This window comes from Brachyhypopomus gauderio, chromosome 5 (assembly GCF_052324685.1).
Source record: "Brachyhypopomus gauderio isolate BG-103 chromosome 5, BGAUD_0.2, whole genome shotgun sequence".
Taxonomy (NCBI): domain Eukaryota; kingdom Metazoa; phylum Chordata; class Actinopteri; order Gymnotiformes; family Hypopomidae; genus Brachyhypopomus; species Brachyhypopomus gauderio.
The window spans coordinates 27107103-27130445 of NC_135215.1; the positions used below are offsets into that span (position 1 = coordinate 27107103).

At 46.5% G+C, this 23343-nt stretch overlaps 2 protein-coding genes across 3 annotated transcripts; one reads left to right on the plus strand and one right to left on the minus strand.

Annotated features, from left to right (window-relative positions):
• Positions 1 to 173: 173 nt before the first annotated feature.
• Positions 174 to 16702, minus strand: gnptab (N-acetylglucosamine-1-phosphate transferase subunits alpha and beta). 2 transcript variants are annotated; one of them, XM_077006792.1, is made up of 21 exons: positions 16377 to 16702; positions 16114 to 16199; positions 15679 to 15798; positions 14113 to 14163; positions 12707 to 12903; positions 12372 to 12436; positions 11814 to 11948; positions 9303 to 9464; positions 8881 to 9060; positions 8559 to 8729; positions 8267 to 8390; positions 7896 to 8108; positions 6672 to 7627; positions 6091 to 6290; positions 5533 to 5752; positions 5131 to 5244; positions 4820 to 4905; positions 4641 to 4739; positions 4365 to 4532; positions 2651 to 2741; positions 174 to 2011 (listed from the first exon to the last, which is right to left on the minus strand). In XM_077006792.1, exons 1-21 carry the CDS (start codon positions 16503 to 16505, stop codon positions 1940 to 1942), a joined length of 3639 nt encoding a protein of 1212 aa, XP_076862907.1. In that variant the 5' UTR covers positions 16506 to 16702; the 3' UTR covers positions 174 to 1939. The 2 variants fall into 2 exon arrangements, with proteins under 2 accessions (XP_076862907.1, XP_076862908.1); XM_077006793.1 differs by having other exon boundaries at positions 16114 to 16247; positions 16377 to 16513.
• Positions 16703 to 18294: 1592 nt separating this feature from the next.
• On the plus strand, positions 18295 to 23076 carry dram1 (DNA-damage regulated autophagy modulator 1). The gene is made up of 7 exons (XM_077006797.1): positions 18295 to 18882; positions 19352 to 19419; positions 21160 to 21302; positions 21810 to 21987; positions 22121 to 22179; positions 22413 to 22505; positions 22747 to 23076. Exons 1-7 carry the CDS (start codon positions 18752 to 18754, stop codon positions 22789 to 22791), a joined length of 717 nt encoding a protein of 238 aa, XP_076862912.1. The 5' UTR covers positions 18295 to 18751; the 3' UTR covers positions 22792 to 23076.
• Positions 23077 to 23343: the final 267 nt, after the last annotated feature.

The following is a 23343-nucleotide window of genomic DNA, read 5'->3' on the forward strand; positions in this document are numbered from 1 at the left end:
GCAACTCCGTATGAGTTTAACCGAAATGAGTGTCTATTTGTACTGAAAATCTTACCATCGTGATTTCTAAATATCCAGTAATACAGTAATACCGTGTAATACAGTAATATTACAGTAATACAGTAATACCTATGTGCTGTCTTAAAATACCAAAACTCATATAATGCAAGAAACATTGTAAAACAAAATTTATTTGCAGTCATTTCAGATGTCAGATGCTTAGAATTTTCATAAGTAGAGCTCTGCAGTTTAGTAACGCGGAACTAAAACAGCTCTATGCACTGGGATTTTGAAAGCACATTTTCTACTTACATTTAACAGAAAATTAACTTTTGGTCATAAACTTCTGAATACATTTAATGGATCTTTATATCAGTGAATTTTACTCCAAGAGCCAACAGGAGGAAATAAATAATAAAATCAAACTAAGTTCAAATTCAAAAGTGGCTCACAACTCTGCTGTTTCCTGCAAGATACTCTGTTACGAACAGTTTAAAACCACATCAAAGCCAGAAAAATCTTTATCAATACGGTCCTGTACCAAAAGAAATCAGTGTGTGCTCAGTGAACATTAAAAAATATATAAGATACATGACAATGGCAATTCAGCTGTTTTGACCATCACAGGCAACATTTCCTATTTTGCTTTTTTTTTAAAAAAAAACAAAAAAACCTGTTAGCCTGATTAGCAAGTATGGCCCCTGTGCAGATACTGAGGGAACACATGTATTTTCCCAGTATATTCTGCACATGGCAGATTCCAGATAAGAGGGATCATTGGTTGGTGACCTGGCATTCTTGGCACAAATCTATCAGCAAACCTCTCTTATCAAGGTGGAGCCGACCGACTAAAAGAGCAGTAGAGTAGAGAAGACATGCGTCTGCAGCAGCCTCAGGCCCACGGGTTCCTCAGAGGTGCTCCGGAAACATCCAGTGCTGGTTTTAGACAAAGTACTATCTTGCTCAGATCTGATTTTAAAAGTTTTGTGTGTTCAGACTTCAAGATCAGATACAGGTGTGAATGTGGAAAGACAAGCCAAGATAGAACTGCAGACTGCAGTATGCTATGATGTCTGCATTTCAAAGTTGTCCCAGACAGACACAAACACACATATGGCTTCAAGCAAAATTTTGGATCCATCAACATGCATTAGGAAGAACGGAAGACGAAGAGAAAGGCCCTCGAAATCTGATCAGGGTCCAGACCATCAGCAGTCGTCCCTCACATTTCAACTGTGCTGTTTCTGCATCACTTACATTCAGAGGACAGAAAGTGCACCAACGTACACTGACTTCATTCATACTGGACACAAGGCACAGAGACGCACTGTGGGGGAGGGAAGACCGGACACAGAGAGTGACGGAGACAAAAGACAACGATCATCTAAAGATCAGTTCACAATTATTACCCTCACCCATATTCCCTTCCCCTTTAAAATGCGTATATTGCAGCAGGTTCAGTCTCAACAAAGAACGCAATGTCATATTCAGCAGACGACCGCTTCTGCTCTTCATGAAAATCCAGGTCACAATACTGGACAATAATATATCATACAAATTGGACCCAAGTGGAGTGCGTCTCTTCCTCAGTCTCATTGCTCCAATACTGAGCAGCGTCTCACTGTTGCCCTCTAGTGTGCGAACTATGCAAGGGCTCTGTTCTTGAACTTGTACTCTTGATAATCAACCCAAACAGGAAGCTTCTCCACGCCTCTCTCCTCCTGAGGACCATTATTTATGGCTTCATGCTGTTGTGTGTGTGTGTACGTACGTGTATGTAATTTGAGTTGGGGGGGGGGGGGGGGTGTGTGTTTCTCCGGTCTGGTCTCAATCCTTGAAGACACTGAGTCACCTCATTACTCTTCACCCCCTTGCAAAGAGTGAGATGGAAGGCGAGAAGCAGTCAGGGGTGTGAGCGGGGTTGCGCCTCCCCACGTCCTCACACTCGCACGGGGTTGGCCTCCTTGCTCACCCTGCGACGCGGCAGGAGCCGCCGCTTCAGAGCGATCAGCTGCGGAGAGACCAGCGCAGGACGTGACATCACACCAGTGCACCATTTATTAGGACACAGATAACAACAGAAGGACAATCAGTACGGGTCTGGGCGTTTGTGCTGGTGTCAACGTATACATGTGGTGCTGTCAGTCTTGGTCCAAGAGAAATAACTGAAGCTGCTAATGCCTTCGGTCAGTATGGAAGACCTTTGTAGTCAATCTGTGCTCTGCGGTGGTGTGTGGGAGTGCATGCGTTTGTGTACAAGAATCCTCCAGAGAGGGACTTGTGTTAATGCCCAACCTTCAGCTCTGCATTCAGAGAGAGTGACCTAACTGCTCTCCGGTCCACATACGCAGGGTAAGACATACCACCCTTCTAAAAGTTCACTGGGATAATTGACCTCTTCTAGGATCCGTGAGGAGGGAAACACGACCCCTCAGCCACAGATCCAATCACAACGCAGCTATGCCCCACGTGCCCCTCCCCTCACTAGGCCCGTGTCAGTCAGGGCCACTTAAATCATCATTAACGAAATGGCTCTGAGCACATTATCAGGACATTCTTAGGTGGACACTACGTTGCAAAATGAACGCCTCTGCAGTTTTCTGCCTAATCTGGAGCCTGGATTGGAGCCTTATCAAGGCGAAACACTGACCTGTTCAGCGAAGAAGGAGACGACAGTGAACACCACCAGGGTCACCAGCACACAGTGGGTCCAGAACTTCAGCTTGTCTCTGTAGATTCGCCTGAAAGGCAGGTGAACAATGGAACAAGCTTAGCATACCGTGGGAAGACAGTATGTGCCTGGGGTGGGTGGGACCTTTCTGGCTGGCCTGCCGTGGTGGGCGCTGGTGCACGGGTGTGCTCTTTCCATATGCTCAAAGCATGATGTCATCCCGTCATGTGCCAGAGGTTACAGGCTGACATCACCAGCAAATAAGAGTGGTGTCACCTGATTGTCAGTCCTGTCCCATCTGCACTCCCTGTGTGTGTGTGTGTGTGTGTGTGTGTGTGTGTGTGTGTGTGTGTGTGTGTGTGTGTGTGTGTGTGTGTGTGTGTGTGTGTGTGTGTGTGTGTGTGTGTTTGGAGGAAAGCAGGGTGGAAACTGACTGCTACACATGGCTGCTCATGCTCAGAGAGTCAAGCAGCTCTCCATTACAGCAAGGCCGTGTCAGCACCAGGCACTCTGCCTGGCTACACCCCCCCACCACCACCACTGCGTGGCTATTTCAGGACACCATCCACTCTGCCTGTCTCAACTAACTGCTCCTCTCCCCAAAAACACCCACTGGCGCACAAACAAACATGCACACAGACACATGCGTACTGCTACACTTGTAAGGACCACTGACCCAAGACACTGACCACATGAAGTTCCAACACAACAACTAATTCTACCCATTTGCTTGACTCTAAATCTAATCCTGATCCAATCGCGATTTGCAAGACCTAACAATCGTATTCATAATAATAACTTTAAAAACATTAATGCTTTGGTTTCAGTTTTAAAATAATACAGAAATCCAAACCTTAAGACTTCAAAGTGAAAAATATCTTGCACTGAGGACTGAGTTTGCAGGTCTCTCAAGCAGAATCTCACTATGCTGGCGAGGCAGAAATTTCTAACCCTAAAAATACAAGCATACGGATGGACACAAACACACACCCAGCCTCAATCACCTTCTTATTCCCAGAATTCATCCTCTGTTTGCAGCTATCGGCTATCCATCCCACTGTGATGACAGGAATGACAATCTTCTGCCATTCAAAAAGGCTGAGCAGCAAAGATGCTTTAAACTCACACAAGCATTACTAAACATGACTCTAGGGATCATAGTGTCATAGCATCTGATGCTCACACTTAAGCTTTAAGGTTTAGTGGTGATTACCTGCATATTTGCAAAGTCAGCATTTCCCATTTAAAACTGCTCAGATGCCACATATTTGATTTTAACAATAAAACTAATCTTCCTAACAGTGTTAACTGTCCCCTATTAACGACAAACACCTGCTTCAAACAGAATGGTCCTCTAAGAATTTTCACTATTGCTAGTAACTCTGGAACAGGTCCTGTGCAGGAATATATCTCCCAGCTGTTTGTAACAATGTCAGAGGGGCTTAGTAAAGCAGCTCGAGGCCAAAGAGTTGTTCCAGCCCCAAATGCTTCGCTTCTGGGTAGCAGCATCTGACTTCTCAGTATTCTCGGCCATTGAAAACCATTATCAGGTTAATCTAGGAAGATAGCCTGGCCTCTGTTGAGACACTGTCTCTTTGCAATCAAAAGCCCCTCCCCCAAGCCCCAGCCCTCACCCAAACCCCACCCATTCTCTGGAGAGGGCAGGCGCTAACGCTAACGCTAGGCCTCTCACCACTCGCGCAGCTCGGCCGTGTGCAGGAAGCGGTTGCGGTACTCTCGTGGTAGCTCGAACTGGGAGGGCAGCGGGAACATGGACTCGTAGAAGTCCCTCAGGACAGCCTTCACCATGCTGCCGTCCTTATGGCTGTGGTCGATATTGTCGTTCAGACAGACGAACTTCCTGCGGGGAGAGGAGGGGCGATGAGAAACGGCGCGTATGGTCGTAGCGAGTGACGACGGCGTCGACCGTTCACAGCGAGATTAGCGTGCGGCGTATATGTTCATTTACTTCGGATTCTTCCTGATGTCATCCAGTTGGCCCACCACATGGGACACGTTGGTGCGGACCATTTTGAAGGCGATCTCCTCCTCTCCCATGATCTCGAACCTGATCCAGAGGGCAAAGGAGCGTTGCTCAGCATCAGCCAATATCTCACAGTAATGCACTGTGTGCTGCATTTGACTTACTTGTATTTGTTCTGATCTTTGAAAGCTTTCTGAATTCTCTCCACGATTGGCTTGCAGTGAATCACCAGACCTTTAGTAACAGGAGGCTGCATACAAGGAAGGAGAAGAATCATGTTATGCCCAATTCCTCTTCCATGCCACAGCAGGATACAGGTCCCAGATCAGTGAACACTGTGGCCAGGGCATTAAGAATTAAGACCCTCATAATGAACAGTGGCCAATCATCAGGTCCTATGATCTATGCATCAAGACCAGACTACTGCTGGTTGGACCACAGCCTTGTGTGTGGGAAGGCTCTGATTGGCTCTCACCATGCTGGGGTCGTAGTAGGCCTCCTGGGTGGGGTTGACCATGTGCAGCTGAGTCTGATTGGTGGGGAGAGCCTTGGAGCAGTTTATCAGCATCTGCTCCAGACCCGTCAGGTCCTGGTCACAAAGACAGGAGCTCAGCAGCTCGTTCACACTCACCTGACAACCTCACGGAGCTCATGTGGAGCAGGTTAAAACTGTTCCTGTGTTGTGGGTGGAGTGATGGGTTCTATGTAGCTAGTTATTTCGTCTGCCCAAACAGATTAACACACTCAAGCCAACTGAGAGAGACTGCTGGGGGAATCGAGGAAGTCATGACTGATGTTTTGTGTTTATTGGCATAAAGTCAGACCTCAGTCAAGATTCACCAGTCCTCCCGTACAGCAGGGGGCGCCGTTGAGGTACCTGCAGGCTGAGCGGCAGCTCGTGGATGCGTGTGGCCAGCGTGCGGATCTCCCGGTCGGACAGGATGCCCGAGTGGTCCGTGTCGATCTCGTCGAAGACCTGCGAGACGTTGAACCGCTGCAGGGCACTCATCAGGAAATAGAAATACGAGAAGGCAAACTGCATGTCCTCTGAATGACGAACGCGATGGGCGGAGGTCTTATCGAACTCCTGAGGGAAGCTGAGGAGAAAACAGAGGAGAAGGAGGTGGAGGAGAGGGTGAAAGGCAAAGAGCAGATAGTCAGTTCACAACAGAAAAGCAAATAAGAAATCTCAAAAGCACCTTAATCTCAAAAAGCACAGAGACTGGGCATAAGATCATAAGATCTCATAAGATCACCAGGCTCAGGGAGTTCCACCTGCTCCTGGAGGATCTTCGGTTTCTCCTCACAGTTCATGGTTACTTCGGCCACTCAGCTTTTAACATTCCAGCCCAAGGTATAAAACCTCTCTGAAGATCACATGCCTGCGTGCTGTATCTCTGTCACATGTGACATGTATGCTCGCTGCATCTCTTACGTGTCTTGTAGTTCCTGCATGATGAGCCTGTCAATCATATGCGGCATGTGGGCAGGCACTTTGCGGGATGTGAAGCCAAACTGGCCATTCAGAAGCTTGTTGACATAGCGCAGCGAATCAGCAAAGGTGTCCTGTAGCCTCCGTCCTGTGGCACTCGTGTCTGCTGTATATGACAACTCCCTCTCCAGTCGTTCCGTTTCCTGTGAAGGACAGTCAGCACACTTCAGTGGAAGATCCTTTTACATGGCTAGCTGTGTATATGTATGTATATATATATATATATATATATATATATATATATATGTATGTATATATATATATATATATATATATATATATATATATATATATATATATATCATACACACACACCCCACGATACTATATTAAGTTGTTAATTTTTGTCAATCTAGATTTTCACCCCAATCGAAATTTGTCCTCCACATTTACCCATCTGTGCAGTCAGAACACACACACACACACACACACACACACACACACACACACACACACTAGTGATTACTAAGGGGCTGTGGATCACACACAGGCAGCCGTTTTCCTGGGGTTCTCAGATCACTCACCTCCAGAAGATCCTGGAAATATCTGCTCTTTTCCCACGGCAGGAAGCTCCACTCAGAGCCCATGTAGTACTGGAGCCTGCGGCCCACAGGGGGCGCTACTTTCTCCTGCATGTGGCTGGTCTTGTGATGCAGGGCCCCCCGCGGCGTGCCGAGGAGCCCCGCCGTGGGCAGCAGCCGCCCGGCAGGAAGCCACTCTCTCTGAGAATGACCATCGACCTTGATTGGGACGAGAGCGTCTGGGCCTTTCTGCGCTTCGCCGTCCGCTGCCTCTCCACGTCCCCCGGCCGGTCTGGGCCCTTCTCCCTCTGGGCCGTTTCCAGCTCCCCGGTCCGCTGGAGGTTCTGCCCTGGGCCGGACCAGCCTCAGTAGCATGGCTTTGGTCATGTTGTAGCCCTTCACGGTGATGTCCCCTACGAGCAGCTTCTCCTCCAACTTCTGCAGCTCACGCTTCACGTCGTCAGGCAGGGCGGACACGTTCAGCGGGGGCACGTCCACCACCGGTTCTTCCTCACCGCCAGGCCTCTTCCTCACCCTGGGGCCCTGCTTCTCCACGGGCACGTCAGTGAACCGCACCTCCGGCTCCGGGGTGGACACGGCGACCCCGGGCCGCACGCTGACCCGCTCCCGCTCCGCCTCAGACACGTTAGGCTTGGGCAGCTGCCGGGTGTCCACGGCTACCGTGAAGCTCATGCTGAACTCGTGGCCGGCCTGGTCCTGGACGGTGAGGTTGTACTGGAGCTGGGTGGTGTTGTGGCCCGGCAGCAGCAGCAGGTGGAGAGTCTTCCACTTGTTGGTGATGGAGGTGTGGCGCAGCACGGGGCTGTCGCTGACGTGGGCCTCCGACACGCGCTCCCCAACCCTGGAGAAGCTGAAGTAGGGCCTCAGTTCCCCCTGGGGCAGCGTGTAGTGTGTGTGGTTCCGGAGCAGAGTCACGTGGTGCAGCTCGCCGAAATGGTCTGATCACACACACACACACACGCACACACACACACACGCACGCACGCAACCAAGACACACAGAAATGCACGTTTACACATGTAAATTATCACACACGCACAAACACGCAGACACACAGAGAAACGCATACACACACGTACAGGAACATGTGCTAATTGTTAATACATTTGTTATTCTGTACTAAACAGCTGTACCTACGGCTGACCTGCAGTTGTTTTCTCCCCCTCTCCCTCTCTCCCTCTCTAGTCTCTCCAGTCTCTCTCTCACCTTGTCCACAGTCTCCCACGTCAAAACCGCAGGCCAACACATTGCACGCCTGGTCGCAGAACTTGTCAGCCAACCAGGAGTTGGCACAACCCTGGTTGCAGAAGGACACGCCCCCTAGGCCTCCTAAGCCCGCCCCAAACTGCCAGGGCTGAGCGCCTCCGCCCACCACGCCCCCAGGGGCCCCTCCTCCGAAACGGCTGCCCGCCGCTGTGCCTGCAGGGTCACAAGTGTGACACACAAACATATAAACAAACGTAAATCAAACATCCATTCAAGGTTAGGCCAAATGCCAGGAATAGGCCACATGCTATAGGAAAGGGCGGAAGAGACGGAGAAGATATCAGAAGGGAGGCGAGGAGGTCCCAGCTCACCGAGACAGTCACCCCCATCCCAGTCACAGGCAGAGTTGTTGCAGGCTTTGTCGCAATAGCCGTCTTTGATCCAGGAGCCCGGGCAGCCCTCGGCACAGTTAGGAACAGGCCAGGTGAGGTACACCTACAGGGGAGAAGATCAGGAACTTCTCCAGTCTCTCTGGCTATACGATCACTGAGCACTGGGGGCCGAGAGGAGCACGCCGACAGACGGGAGTCTGAAACAGCTGAAGCCAGAGCTGGGCTGCTGTGTGGGGGGGGGTCAAGCGAGGACAAAGAGGGGCACCCTGACCTTTTGGCCCTTCGAGTGGCTGTAGAAGTCGTCCGGCCACACGTCCTTGCCAAACATGACATCATCGTTGAGGTAGATGAACTTCTGCGAGAGGCCTGGAATCCGGTGGATGTGGGTCTCGATGGCTGGAGAGCTGAACGTTGGGAGGTGGGACACGTTCTGGAAGATTTCCTGAGAAGAACACGAACAAGGACACACACACACAGAAACATGAACAATGGAATCACAAGCCAAGAAGCAACAAGGCTCATGAACATAAACGGTCATACTGAACCTTCAAAAATCGACTGGACTTGGATAAGTGCAGATACTGTGAGCTCACCTCATGGGTCACCACGGTAATGCGGGGGTTGTCCAGGTTAAGCCAGGAAGGGATCTGCCCATTGGTGACAATGAAGATATGCCGCACCCAGGGGGCGTGTCTTTCCACAGATCGCAGCGAATAGCGCAGCTCCTCGTTGTCCTCGAAGCGGCTGGCTGACACGTCCTCGTCCTGCTTGGACTGGAGGCCCACGGCAGCAGCGTTAGCCAGATGCTAGAACCAGCACAGCTCCCACCCCGCCTCTCAGCCCCGCCTCTCAGCCCCGCCTCTCAGCCCCATAATAACTAGCCTCATTTGGAAATGTGATAACCTCCCCATTCTGCTACCCATTCCACAGTGTGACTAGTCATTCAACTAAATCCCTCAACTCTTACACTCTCGTTATGTTGCGCCCTCTCATGGACAAAAGTGCAAACTGCTACCTGTGAGACAGCACTGAGGTCCCAGAACAGGTAGGCAGGGCTGACGGCTAGCTCCTTCCCATCGAGGGTCAGGTTCTTCTTGGCTTGCTGGAGCAGGTCGGTGAAGTCCTGCGGTGTGTTCAGGTGCAGCAGGGCGATGCTCGCCTCAGAGTAGAGCTGTAACTGCAAGACAATTACGGGACAATCATGGGAGCTGCCCTCATAAAGGCCTCCGCTGTTAAAGCTCTTTATACTTCTTGTATTGGTGAACATTTCGGTTTACTCACCCAGCTTATAGAAGTGCTTTGCTGTCTCTATAGAAGTTATTCTAATGCTAGCACAACTAGTCCAGAGTCTAAACACACTATTCATCCTGAACACAGTCAGAGGTGGGACTCAGTGTAGCAACACACGTAGTCACATATCAGACTGTGTAATGTAAAGTGGTTCACAACTATGGACACATATTTATACGAACTAATCCAGACTGTAACACAAACCCAAACTATGCAACAGTTGACATTTCCATTAGAACTCCATAAACTCTAAATGAACTCTCCGTAAACTCTTACAGCTCCTACCAGATTCCCAGGCACAGATGCTGCCTAATCATGGACTCCCATGTGAAGTGTATGCTGTACATGGGTGGAGCAGGGCCAGTCAATGGGGTGTCATGCACCCACCCCAGAGACTCATCGTAAAATTAACAGAGGGCAAACACGAGGCATGTAAACATCACCATAAACCAGCCAGAGAGCATGTATACCTCTGCCCCAATGCAGCTGGACTAAGGGGAGATTTACTGAAGGCAGACAGAGACCAATCACACCGCCCAACACCTTCATCACTTCCGTGCAAACATGCACACGTATGCACGCAAAACATATGCACGCAAACACACGCACGACCACACCAAGTGGCTCTTAACCGATGTGAGTATGGGCAGTTTGTGCACACATGATCTGTGTTTAGTCTGGTGAGTTCGTGCACACATGGTCCGTGTTCAGTCTGGTGAGTTCGTGCACACATGGTCCGTGTTCAGTCTGGTGAGTTCGTGCACACATGGTCCGTGTTCAGTCTGGTGAGTTCGTGCACACATGGTCCGTGATCAGTCTGGTGAGTTCGTGCATACATGGTCAGTGTTCAGTCTGGTGAGTTCGTGCACACATGGTCCGTGTTCAGTCTGGAGAGTTTGTGCACACATGATCCGTGTTCAGTTCCTCCTCCTTCCATCTGTCGCTGTCTTCTTCTTGAACAACGCAGACAGATTACCACGGCGACATCTTCCAGTGAGATGAGCCTTCTTCACAGGATCAGATTCTCCCTCTTAAATACTTTTATCACCACTTATAATGCCATTAATTCAAGCTTACACACACACAGACACACAGACTCTCCTACACGTGCCTTTTTTAATCTCCAAGCCGAGGGCAGTGTGGCAGGCCTCTGATCTCCTCTATCAATAGCTTTTCCCCAGAACTGCAGCTTCCAGGAAGGCCCGCCTGTGCGGCCACTCATCCCACCTGCATATCTAACGTGTGACAGAAACCGCTGTGCAGTGCGGTCAAGGGTGACATGGGTGCGTGGCTACATCTGGGGGAGGTCTGCACAGCCTGTAGTAACACAATGTCTGCAGCAGTTGAAGTTCAAAGGTGTAATGGGCTGGTCTCTGACACAGGGGCCAACACACTAAGACTGACCGGCTTCATCAGGTCTACAGACCGCTCTTAGTCAGGGAGCAGGACGAGACAGGTGTAAGGACACACATGCACAAGCACTCCCCTCAGTCCATTACACACACACACACACACACACACACACACTCACACTCACACACTCAAACTGCGAAGTCTTAGCAACACTGGATGATCTATCACACACTGTAAATTCAAGATGCCTCTTGAACTTGTGACACCTCCCCCCCACTCATCAGACGTTTCTTCACCTCCCGTTGGGGCAGGAAGTATGCTGAAGGGGTCAGACAGCATGGGGAAGGGTCGTGGAGAGGCATCTGCTAAGAACTGCTGCTAAGTGCCGCCACACTCAGCCGTTATAGATAGCCCCGTGCATAAGACCCAGCAATCCCCACGGCATGCACATGCACATGCACACACACACACACACACACACACACACACACACACACACACACACACACACACACACACACACACACACACAAACGAGCCATGGGGCTGCTCAGCACAGATGTCACACGCCTCCTTGTGGGGTACAGAGAAACAGCACCACAAACTGCACCATGAAAGTTGGATGGATGGATTTAAAGCTCACAGAAAATTACCCAGAAAAATTACATTTCCCCATCTATATATTGATACTTCTAAATTATAGAACATATGAGAATGTAATGACTCTGAATAACTCTGCAGACTTACTGACTTTGCTTATAATTAATCATTGCTGAAAATCATACTTGGAGTGCACAAAAGAGCCACCATAAGCAGCAAGGCTCTTGTGCGACACCTTGTGGTCTCTTCTTAAACTGCCACCACAGGCTACCTGCCCACTTGCCTGTTTGGTTCTGCTGGTGAGTGCAGACGGCAGCTTGACCCTCAGCTGCTCGGTCCCTTTGAAGGAGGCAGAGAATCCGCTGAGGAAGGCCAGAGTCTGGATCCGCACCAGGCCCGGAGCCTCCTTATCAGTCGTCTGTGGAGAGGGAACATTCAGACATGGAGAGCTTGTGTTAACCTACAGCACATTTTAGTGCAGGAATGGCGTAGGAATACAGAAGAACACAGTACACCACAGGAATATATTAAAATACAATACAGCGCAGGAATACACAAAAACTGGGCCCAGTTGACTTCTAATCAAAATCAAAATGTCTGTTATTAAAACACCTTCAGAAAGAAACTAGGTCTTCACCCATCACATATAAATAGGTTTCTTTAAGACTTGGTAAAGCTTTTCTTTGACTTAAAGAAAAGTTTTTTTTTTTTTTCCAATCTCCAGCTGAACGGGACACAATGTGCTGACAGATCTGAACAGTTTTGTACTGGTGTGAGAAAACAGATGGGGTGTATGTGTGTGTGTGTGTGTGTGTGTAAGGGGAGGACTGGGTCTGCTCACCAGATAGGCTCTGGAGACTGAGTGTCCTGAAATGTCTTTCAGCACATCGGAGTGAGCTGTATCCGCTGACAAAAGAAAGAAAGAAATAACATTCAGACTGCATTTGTGTGTGTGCGCATGTGAATATGTTTGAGTGTGAGTATGCGTGTGCGTGTGTGTGTGTGTGTGTGTGTGTGTGATTGCATGTGTGTGTGCACGTGCGTGTGTGAGTGCGCGTGTGAGTACGCATATGTGTGTGTGTACGCATATGTATGTGTGTGTGTGTACGCATGTGTGTGTGTGTGTGTGTGTACGCATATGTGTATGTGTGTGTGTGTGTGTGTGTGCGCCCTCACCTTCGCTCTGGGAGTGGAAGAGGAGAACAGAGACGCTGGTGGTGGGCTGCAGGGGTTTGGGCACCTGCAGGAGCTGCTTGGCGGAGGAGAGGGCAGACGAGAGAGAGGGCAGCTCCTTCACCGTGATGTTAGTGGGCACAGCTGGGTCCAGCACCAGGGCAGGAGCCATGATACAGTGTGACAGCAGGCATTCAGGCCTAGCACGCACACACACAAGCGCAAACACACACACACACACACACACACACAAGCGCGCACGCGCACACACAAGCACATACACAGTTTATTGGAAAATAAAAAAATATTCTTGTTGCTGATCTGACTTTTATATTGTGACAGAATTATTACCCAAGGTCTTGAGCACTAAACACTGGAGGCAAAGAGAACCTTCCAGCAACCACAGTGAGACTAGATTTTATTTAGATGCCATTCCTATGGCAGAAAAACTACAACACAAAACTCGTTTTGTCCTGCAACAAAATTAAATTAAAACATAATGAACTCACATTATCACAATTCACACTTATACAACTCACTCAAGCCTTCAAAATGAAACAATCTCTGACTTCCAAAGATAAAAACAGATAAAATGTTCCTCCACTGATAAGAAAAAGGTCAAACTGTAAATGCACTGACACATACCGACACAAAATTAAATAACAGAGCAGCTGTGCTGTTATGTCGATGAGGAGTTAAATTCCTGTCCGGCTGCAGGTGAATGTGTGTTATCAAACAGAACAACAGAGAAAAGTGTGATGACATCACTGCAAACACTATGGCCAATGTGGGGAGGCTGCGTGGAAATCTACAGTCCACATGACATTGGTGCTCGACTAGGCGGTCCTGCCCAATAACACCGCGACACGCCACGTTTGTGCCACAGGGCTCCTCAAAATGCCCAGTGATGAAAAAATCCCATATACAACAATGCAGAGTGTGACAGAGGGGAGATACTGTCTGCCACACACATGGATCCTGATTAGCAGAGCAACCCCTGTGACAAGGCCACCGATTCTCAGACAGCCAATCAACCGCAAAGACACTGAATGACTGATTGATCACTGAAGCAGGAAAGATATGAGCCGCCAGATAAGAAGACAAGCACAACTCGGGCTGTTTTCTGCTGCAGCGTATCAGCAGGTCACGCTGATCAGCAGGTCACATGACCCAACAGTTGCTGCTCTAAACTGGAAGCAAGACCACAGAGCCCTTCACCAGGGGCGGTCTGGGTGGGTTTCAACATGCAGCGTTTCTGAACAGCACAGTCCCCGGAGAAACCAAACACCTCCACCCCCACCCCCACCCTGAGTGTGAAGAGGAAACTTTCGTGCATTAACGGTGAAACCACGGTGGTGCCCTCCACTGGTGACATTTTAGCACAGGCTGAATTCCTCCTCCACGCCCACCTTGCTCTGGGTGCCTCCGTAGTGTCACTCGCGTTCTTGCCCAGCTTCTCCCTAAAAACATACAACACGTGATTTTACATACACACACATACACATGCCTACAAAAAGTAAAATAAATGTTGCTTTTATAAATGTCTTATGTAATCTGACATTCAGGACAGTAGAGTGAAATGAAAGTAATTCATTTACTGTGACATGTAACAGCATTTTACAACAAATCATTATCACAGTGTGATTACAACCAAAAACTGTAAATATTCAACTACCTAGTGAACATCCTTCAGTTGTGTAATGAGTGTGTGTGTACATGTGAACACGCGTGTGTGTGTGTACATGTGAACACGTGTGTGTGTGTGTGTGTGTGTGTGTACATGTGAACACGCGTGTTCACATGTACACACACACACACACACACACACACGTGTTCACATGTACACGTACACACGTGTTCACATGTACACACACACACACACACGTGTTCACATGTACACACACACACACACACACACACGTGTTCACGTACACACACACACACACGTGTTCACATGTACACACACACACACACACACACACACACACACACACACACACACACGTGTTCACATGTACACACACACACACACACACACGTGTTCACATGTACACACACACACACGTGTTCACATGTACACACACACGCGTGTTCACATGTACACACACACGCGTGTTCACATGTACACACACACACACACACACACACGTGTTCACATGTACACGTACACACGTGTTCACATGTACACACACACACACACACGTGTTCACATGTACACACACACACACACACACACACGTGTTCACATGTACACACACACACACACGTGTTCACATGTACACACACACACACACGTGTTCACATGTACACACACACACACACACACACACACACACACACACACACACACACACACACACACGTGTTCACATGTACACACACACACACACACACGTGTTCACATGTACACACACACACACGTGTTCACATGTACACACACACGCGTGTTCACATGTACACACACACGCGTGTTCACATGTACACACACACGCGTGTGTGTGTACATGTGAACACGCGTGTGTGTGTACATGTGAACACGTGTGTGTGTGTACATGTGAACACGTGTGTGTGTGTGTGTGTGTACATGTGAACACGTGTGTGTGTACATGTGAACACGTGTGTGTGTGTGTGTACATGTGAACACGTGTGTGTGTGTGTGTGTACATGTGAACACGTGTGTGTGTGTACATGTGAACACGTGTGTGTGTGTACATGTGAACACGTGTGTGTGTACATGTGAACACGTGTGTGTGTGTGTGTGTGTGTGTACATGTGAACACGTGTGTGTGTGTGTGTGTGTGTGTGTGTGTACATGTGAACACGTGTGTGTGTGTGTGTGTGTGTACATGTGAACACGTGTGTGTGTGTACATGTACATGTGAACACGTGTGTGTGTGTGTGTGTGTGTGTGTGTACATGTGAACACGTGTGTGTGTGTGTGTGTACATGTGAACACGTGTGTATTTGTGCGATACCTCAGTTGTCGCTGCTCCTCCTCCAGCTGTTGTCTCACGTTCCGTAGATCTTTCAGTAGGTCGCCATCGGTGCCGTTGACCCAGGTGTACACCACGTCGATGGGCATAGGGAGACAAAGCCTGCGAGGGAGAGCAGGTCACGTCAGGAGTCAGAACCACAGTGCTGACGGCTTCTCGCTCAACCTCAATCAACCTGGAACGCATTTCTGGAAGTGAAGCACCTCTTACAAAAGACCCTACACAGAAAGGCAAACACTGGTCACGTCACTGTTGCATATTACTTTAACAGAAAATATCAGGAGAGATGTTCTTGACCAAGACACAACTGCACGGTGTAGATTCAGTCAAGATTTCCACACTATTATACAGCTGCATGCAACGTGTGGCCATTCAGTCTGATTAGATGAATCAGTTTGATTTTGATGAGGTGCTCACCTCGTCTGGAAGGACTTCCCAGCCACGTTGTCTCTGTACGAGTCAAAAAGAACATGATACTGATCCCGACTCCACTCAACCACCACCTGCCAGACAGACGACAGAAACTACTCACTCACTCACGTTTAACACCACTGGAACAGAGAAGGGGGCGGCGGTGAGAGAAAGGACTGTTAAGTGTGTTCTCAAAGCCCTGATGAAACCAGTTACACAGTTAGACAGAGTGCAGTGGTGAGATAAAGCCGAGGGACCAGCAGACCGACCTCCCCGAACTGAAAGGCGCTGACGATCATGAGGACGAGGCCCCCGAAGCAGAGATACAGTCCGTAGCGGTGCGACAGACAGGTGTACGTCTGCCTCTGCAGCAGCTTGAACAATGAATTGATCACCATGGTTCTGCTTGACAATCCACATCTCTACCTCCGTTTTCGGTTAACGGCGATTCATGTTTGTTCCAGCGAAGCGAAAGCATGTACGCGGAGATCGCTGCAGTGTATCAGTCATGGGACCGATTCATGTGGGCGCTGCAGGAGCCACCGCGGCACACACACTGCACTTACACACACTGCACTTCCTCATCGGTGCTGACGACGTATCACAGGTCAAAGGCTCCGTCGAAGGAAGGGCACTCTGTCTCCCTCTAGCGACCACAGGTGGGTTGTGTGTGATTGGGTCATTTTGTCAATGGGCGTCGGAAAACTATATAATGTAACTCCAAGTCAGCCACACTTCTGTGATACCAACCTGATTGCAACGCTGATTTTGAATCAATTTCACTTGCTGTTATGCAAATGTACCATCAACAGGTAGAAATGAGAGGCAATTAGCAAGACACCCCTATAAAGGAGTGGTTCTGCAGGTGGGGACCACAGACCTTTTCTCTGTTCTCATCCTTTTTGATGTTTTGGTCACTTTGGCATTTTGCCAGTTCTCTCACCATAGAGGTAGCATGATGCGGTGTCTACAACACATAGAAGTTGCTCAGGTAGTGCAGCTCATCCAGGATGGCACATCAATGCGAGCTGGGGTAAGAAGGTTTACTGTGTCTGTCAGCAGTGTTTAGAACATGGAGCAGTACACCAGGAGACATGTAGGGGGCCGTAGGAGGGCAATCACCCAGCAACAGGACCACTAACTCCTCCTTTGTGCAAGGAGGAACAGGAGGAACAGTGCCAGAAGCCTGCAAAATAACCTCCAGCAGACTGCACCACATACTGTCCAGGAGCTGACTGATGCTTTAATCCAGGTTTGGGAAGAGATTCCGCCACCTCATCAGGAGCACCAGGTGTAGGGAGGTCATACAGACACGTGAAGTCCACAAACACTACAGTACTCAGCCTCATTTCAACTTGTCTTGAGGAATTTCAACTGAAGTTGGATCAGTCATTTGATTTTCCACTTTCATTTTGAGCATGATTCCAAATCTAGACCTCCATGGGATAATAATATTGATTTACACTCATCATTTTTATGTTATTTTATATTACTGGATTTTATTTTATTAATTGAGATCTAGGATGTGTTATTTTAGTGTAAACATTTTTGAGGTATATATATATATAATAAAATGAGAGTCCAATTTCGGGAGATAAAGATAAAGAGCCTTCCGCCATTTCATATGTTAATTAACATTGGGCATTTTCAAAAGGTTTCCTGTGTAAACATACTTTACATTAGCGTAAATATTTGTATATTTCTATGATCTGCATTTTTTTAGATTTAGATGAAAATCCCTTTGAACAAACAGAAACTACATGGAGTAACGGGAGTGTATACAGTCCAATCATGTCAGTGTGTCACCAGTTGTATTTCATCACTGCAGGGTTGCCAACTCTCACGCATTGAGCGTGAGACACACGCATTTGACCGTCTTCACACGCTCTCACGCCACACTTGCGATATCTCACGGCGAAAAAAAAAATCCAGTTTATTTATTTCTGATCTACATCTATGATTCAATTAGTTACTAGTTCGCTCTAGCGCCAACCACCGGCGATCGATATAATACTTAATTTGTGTCCATTTTATCGATAGATCGCGATATAACACTTAATTTGTGTCCATTTTATGTTCACCCCCCGTCGACAACTTACGTTCGCCACCAATTTACACTCGCCACCTCCTCCAGGTTCAAATCTCACTCCAAGCGATCTTCAAAAGTTGGCAACCCTGTCACTGTACTCATGTTAGATGTGAGATTTAACACGTCCCATGAGCTGTAAGTGCAGCCCAACAGGGTTCGTTTTCATTTACTCTGGGCGAACCGTAGACGGACCGAAGCTCTTTTTCTACATTTTCACACTCTATCTGGAGTTGGTTAACTAACGGAACATAATGTAGAACTCGCAGACCCTCGAAGATCCGGAAAACATGAAGAAGGACAGCAAGCCTATGACTGACAGCAGGACACATGCTGGCGCTGATTTGATGTAAGCATAATAAGGAAGAGGCTGCGGTTCCGGCCCAGACCCCGTCACACACGTGACGTCCAAGCGGCTCTTAGATCTCAGGTTATTCTGCAAATTGAGCAATGATCGGTGTGTAGACCAGAACAGCGCATGTGAGATCCCTCATCAGATTCTTCATGCTTATTACATTTGGCTCGATTTTAAGGTGATGCAAATACATCTAAGAGACAATGGTCTGGTTTCTGGAAGGAGTGTGTTTTTTACCCACGTTTCTGGTGATTTGGTCATCAAGCACTTTTATAGTCAATTATCTCATCGCACTGTTCCGCCGAGACATCGACGTGATCTTCCCCTACATAAGGTATGTGACTGGATCCGTTCCTTCACTTTGATTTGCAGATGAATGTCATCCTTTGGGTACTTTATTAAATTCTTTAGTAATAATTTAATGACTTTGCCATAAAACAGTGCTTTAACTAGTGCATTATGTACTCGCACTCATTGTTTATAATAAAGGGAAGTTAGCCGTTTTGTGAAACTTTCTTTAGTTTCGTTTTCAAACGAAGAATCTCTGGCAGCCAGCGCTGTAAGAGCCGAGAACGAACACACACCACAGCCTACACAACGCAGCTGCATACACACATCCTCAGACCAAAGTTCTGTGCTCGTTTTCAAAAGGAGACATATACAAGCATTCAGCATTAAACATCCAGTAGACTCCCCTCATCAGACGCCGAGAAGAAGTCACCAAAGAGCGGACACGGAGGCAGTAACTTCATGCATTACAAAACTTCTTTTAACACACATGTGGTTTGCGTGTTGTTTGGTAGTGATACAGGGGCCAGACCGCCGGAGAGTTGCGTGTTTGGCCTGATGGCAACAATCACATCCTTTGCAGGTGGGTGTTAATGACACTTTTGCAGAATTTACATTGCTCACATCGTGTTGAGCACATATTACAGACCCAACACACGTCTCATTAACACTACACTGAAAAGCTGCCTAGTATGTACATACAGTATAGCCCAGATATTAGTATACCCTTTGATACATTTAGGGCATCTAGCAGACACTCTTATCCAGAGCGACTTTGCATCAAGAATCCTAGAAAAAATTAGGACACTTTGTTAGACACTTTAGAACTCCCCAACGATGCTCAATGGGATTTAAATCAGGCAACATACTTTGCCACTCCAAGATTTTTGTTCGATCTTTCTTTGTTTGATACCTTCTGAACAAAGATTACAATCCCAATGTTGCTTTTCGGCAAAATGCCTTTCAGCAAAAGCCATTCGGTCCTTTTTGCGCTTGGGTTTTAGTAACAATTGTAAGATGTGCATCACGGTACTTTAACCTTGGAGGTGGTTTTTGCTCTTTGGTGTCCTTCCCAAACTCACAGTACATGGTCCTCGAACGGTGAGTTTAGGTCTTCAACCAGGACGCTTCAGCTTATGTATCACATTGTCAGTCTTTTTCTTGAAAGTCTGAATGACCTTGGTCATGGGACGAGTAATGAGGATTTATTCATTTGTAAACAAGGCCACTCCAATGTAGCAATATGACTAATTTTCTCAAATCTAAAGGAAGTTCTTTGTCATGTCATAACATTTTAGAGACTTCAAAGAGTAGATTGGTTTTACATGGATCTTGCTTGCCCTATTGATATTCAATTAGTGATCAGGATCAATTGGCTTCACCTGCAAACACTGATTATGCAATCAGACCTCAATTACAGCTTTTATAATGGAATCTTTAAAGATTTAATTAGATTACTTATAAGGATGTACTCATTTTTCAACTGACAAGGTTTCATATAATTACACGTTGACTTGGAACATAAGGGTTGAAAGTGGATATTGTCTAGGACAAACATTTGGTATTTCTGAATATTAAGACATACAAATCACTTTAGGCTACTTTAGAGATTAGCTGAGCAATTGTGAAATATGTGATCATTTGTTATGGATGTACTCATTCCTGGGCTATATTGTATGGATTTGTTTTATGTTTTATCCAACCACTATTACAAAAGGGAAATATACATTTGAAGCACAAATGTACTAAATAAACAAATCGCATACCCAGAATATTTCATATGAAAAACTGACAGCTTTTATTATTTTTTAAAGAAAGAAATCAGCAGCTTTTTGTCTAACAGAGAAATAACTGCCCAAGATTTCATCACACAGTACAATATTGGAACATTACAGTCAGTCTTCTGATCTCACGAGGGTGCTGGGAAACTTCACTGTACAACCTGGGTTTTTTTCAGCCCATGTGCATTTTAACTGAGGCTATGTGCCGAATGCACTGGTTTAAGTCATCTTGGAATTTCTCATTCTGTAGTGCAACAGTCCCACTTCTGTTTCTCAGAAAATGAAACAGTTTCTCCCACAAAGAACAGCTGGGGTTACAGTTGTCACAAAGTAACTGCAGACTAAGAAGACACAAGGCTACGACGCAAAACCTCAAATACCAGTAAAAGAAATGAAACCAGTAAAGCATGCAGAATAAAGTTCTGTGCCAGGCATTTAGTGTTCCACAGCTGTAGTATTGTTTATACTTACCTCATATGCATGTGAAGCAATTTCTAGATGTTGCACTTGTATATTTAACATACTCAATTATTTTTTTCTAGGGTTTGCCACTATGTTTGTCAGATATAAGTTTGTGCAGAGGCTGGCTGAGAGAATGGGTGGAGTGCCTCCTGCTCTGAACAAGGCTACTCTCATCACTGCCACGCTCTCATGTTTGGGCATGTGCATCGTAGCTACCTTTCAGGTGCGTGTGGTCCCGGTTTCTCAAAAGCTGTGAAGAATTATCTGAAATATTAGGGAACACTTGTGCCAGCCCTTATGCTTCCAAGGTTTTGAGAAATTCAGTCTTGGTTGATTGTTTCATGCGCCAACGCTTGGTGTAAATGCTTCAACTCGCTAGCCGCTAGTTAGGAACGTCTCTTACAGCTGCACGTTGTAGGTGTACACACAAATGTTGCCCTGCATGATTCGTCAGTTTGCCACAGGATCGCTTCTGAGCAGCCCAACGCAACCTTTATATGATGGTGGATATCGTCATGGTTGTGGGTAGCTCAAGTTTACTAGACACTGCAGTTTTGGAGGTTTTCAGACTTTAAAAATGGAGCAGCTGTAGTCAGAAATGGGCGATTGATGAACTAGGGGATGGCTAATGCAAATTTAATATCAACGGTGTATGTGATGTAGCTGGACTTTATCAGACCAAATCTGAGTATGTTGACATCCATCATGTTTCTGTAATGTGCTGTTTTAGGAGACGACAGTGACGGCCGTACATGACCTGGGCGCTTGTTTATTCTTCATCTCCGGAGTGGTTTACATCATTCTTCAGACTGTTATCACATATTTGACTTCTCCTTATGGATCTTCAAAGTGCATGTGTTACATTCGCACTATCTTTGCCATTGTAGCTTTCTTGGGATTATTCCCAAGTATCCTTTCTATTGTGCTCATATCACTGTTCCAAACAAAAATTATTTTAGTTCATGTCAGTATTATGAATGTATTCAAACTGTTTCATTCAGGGTACATGCACTCATTATGCTTTCCTTAATATGCTGCAAGCTATTGTTTGTGCTTTGCTTGTGAAAACAACCAAACTGCACTGGAACACGGACGAAAAGGTAAACTGTAGCACGCTGCACCTAAGAACACTGCAGAGCAGAGATGGGTTTAACTGGAAAGCCTTATTATTAGGAAAGGAGCTGTGTCTGTAGAAATGAGTTAAAATACCAGAACACAGTAGAGTTGTTTCTGAAGGTCTGGGTTAAGGTACCAGAACACGAGAGCTGTGTCCGTAGGTGTGAGTTAAGAGTGTGTCGGTGATCTGTGGTGTTGTGTGTGTGTCCTGCTCAAGGAATACACGCTCCATTTTGTGAGCGCAGTAAGTGAATGGACAGTAGCCTTCACCTTCATCTTCTTCTTCTACACGTACATACGGGAGTTCCAGGTTAGTTCATGAAACCGGTTTATGGTCACTTACACCAGTACATTTTAACACGCTGCAGGAATTGAGTGCCGGAACAAAGAAAATAATTCATACCATTTCTTATTATTTTTAAACCTTGGCTAGACTATTAGGATTGTGCAATTTGGATATAATGATTACATATATAATGATTACATATATTATATTACATATAATGATTACATATAATGTTTCTGAAGCTCCTTCTTTTCACTCCCTACAGAAGTTTTCCTTGAGGCTGAACACTGAATTACTGGAGTTTACTTGATTACACCCTTACACTATAACTGACAATTCATAGGTATCTCTTCAAGATGGTTGTATCCGTGACTATTGACCATTTTAAGTATTATAAAACCCAAACTGTAATGGAATTATTTTAAACTTGTAAATATTTTTTTGTATCTTTTGTATGAGATATTTAATCACATAGACATTCATGCTATTAATGAGATCAGGGCTCATGTGGTGGCTAAAACACTTTAATGTATGCAGTTTTAATGCAGTGTCACTATTACAACGGATCTAGCAATAAAGTCATGTGATCACCCGGTGTTCATGTCTCATTTATGGCGAAATGAAAGCATGTGACATTATTACAGTTAAATAAGGACAGAGGTCACCCTCCAACACATGTTCTTTCATTAATTTTGCCACTTTTACATCATTGCATAAATTAAATAGGCTAAATGTATTTTATTTTGGTTTTCAAAGAAGAAACAAAGAAAACAAGAACATTTATATTTTTATCAGCCTCTCCAAAATACAGTATGATCATATTACTGCTGAAAGAATGTAACAAACATCTCTTTATATCAAT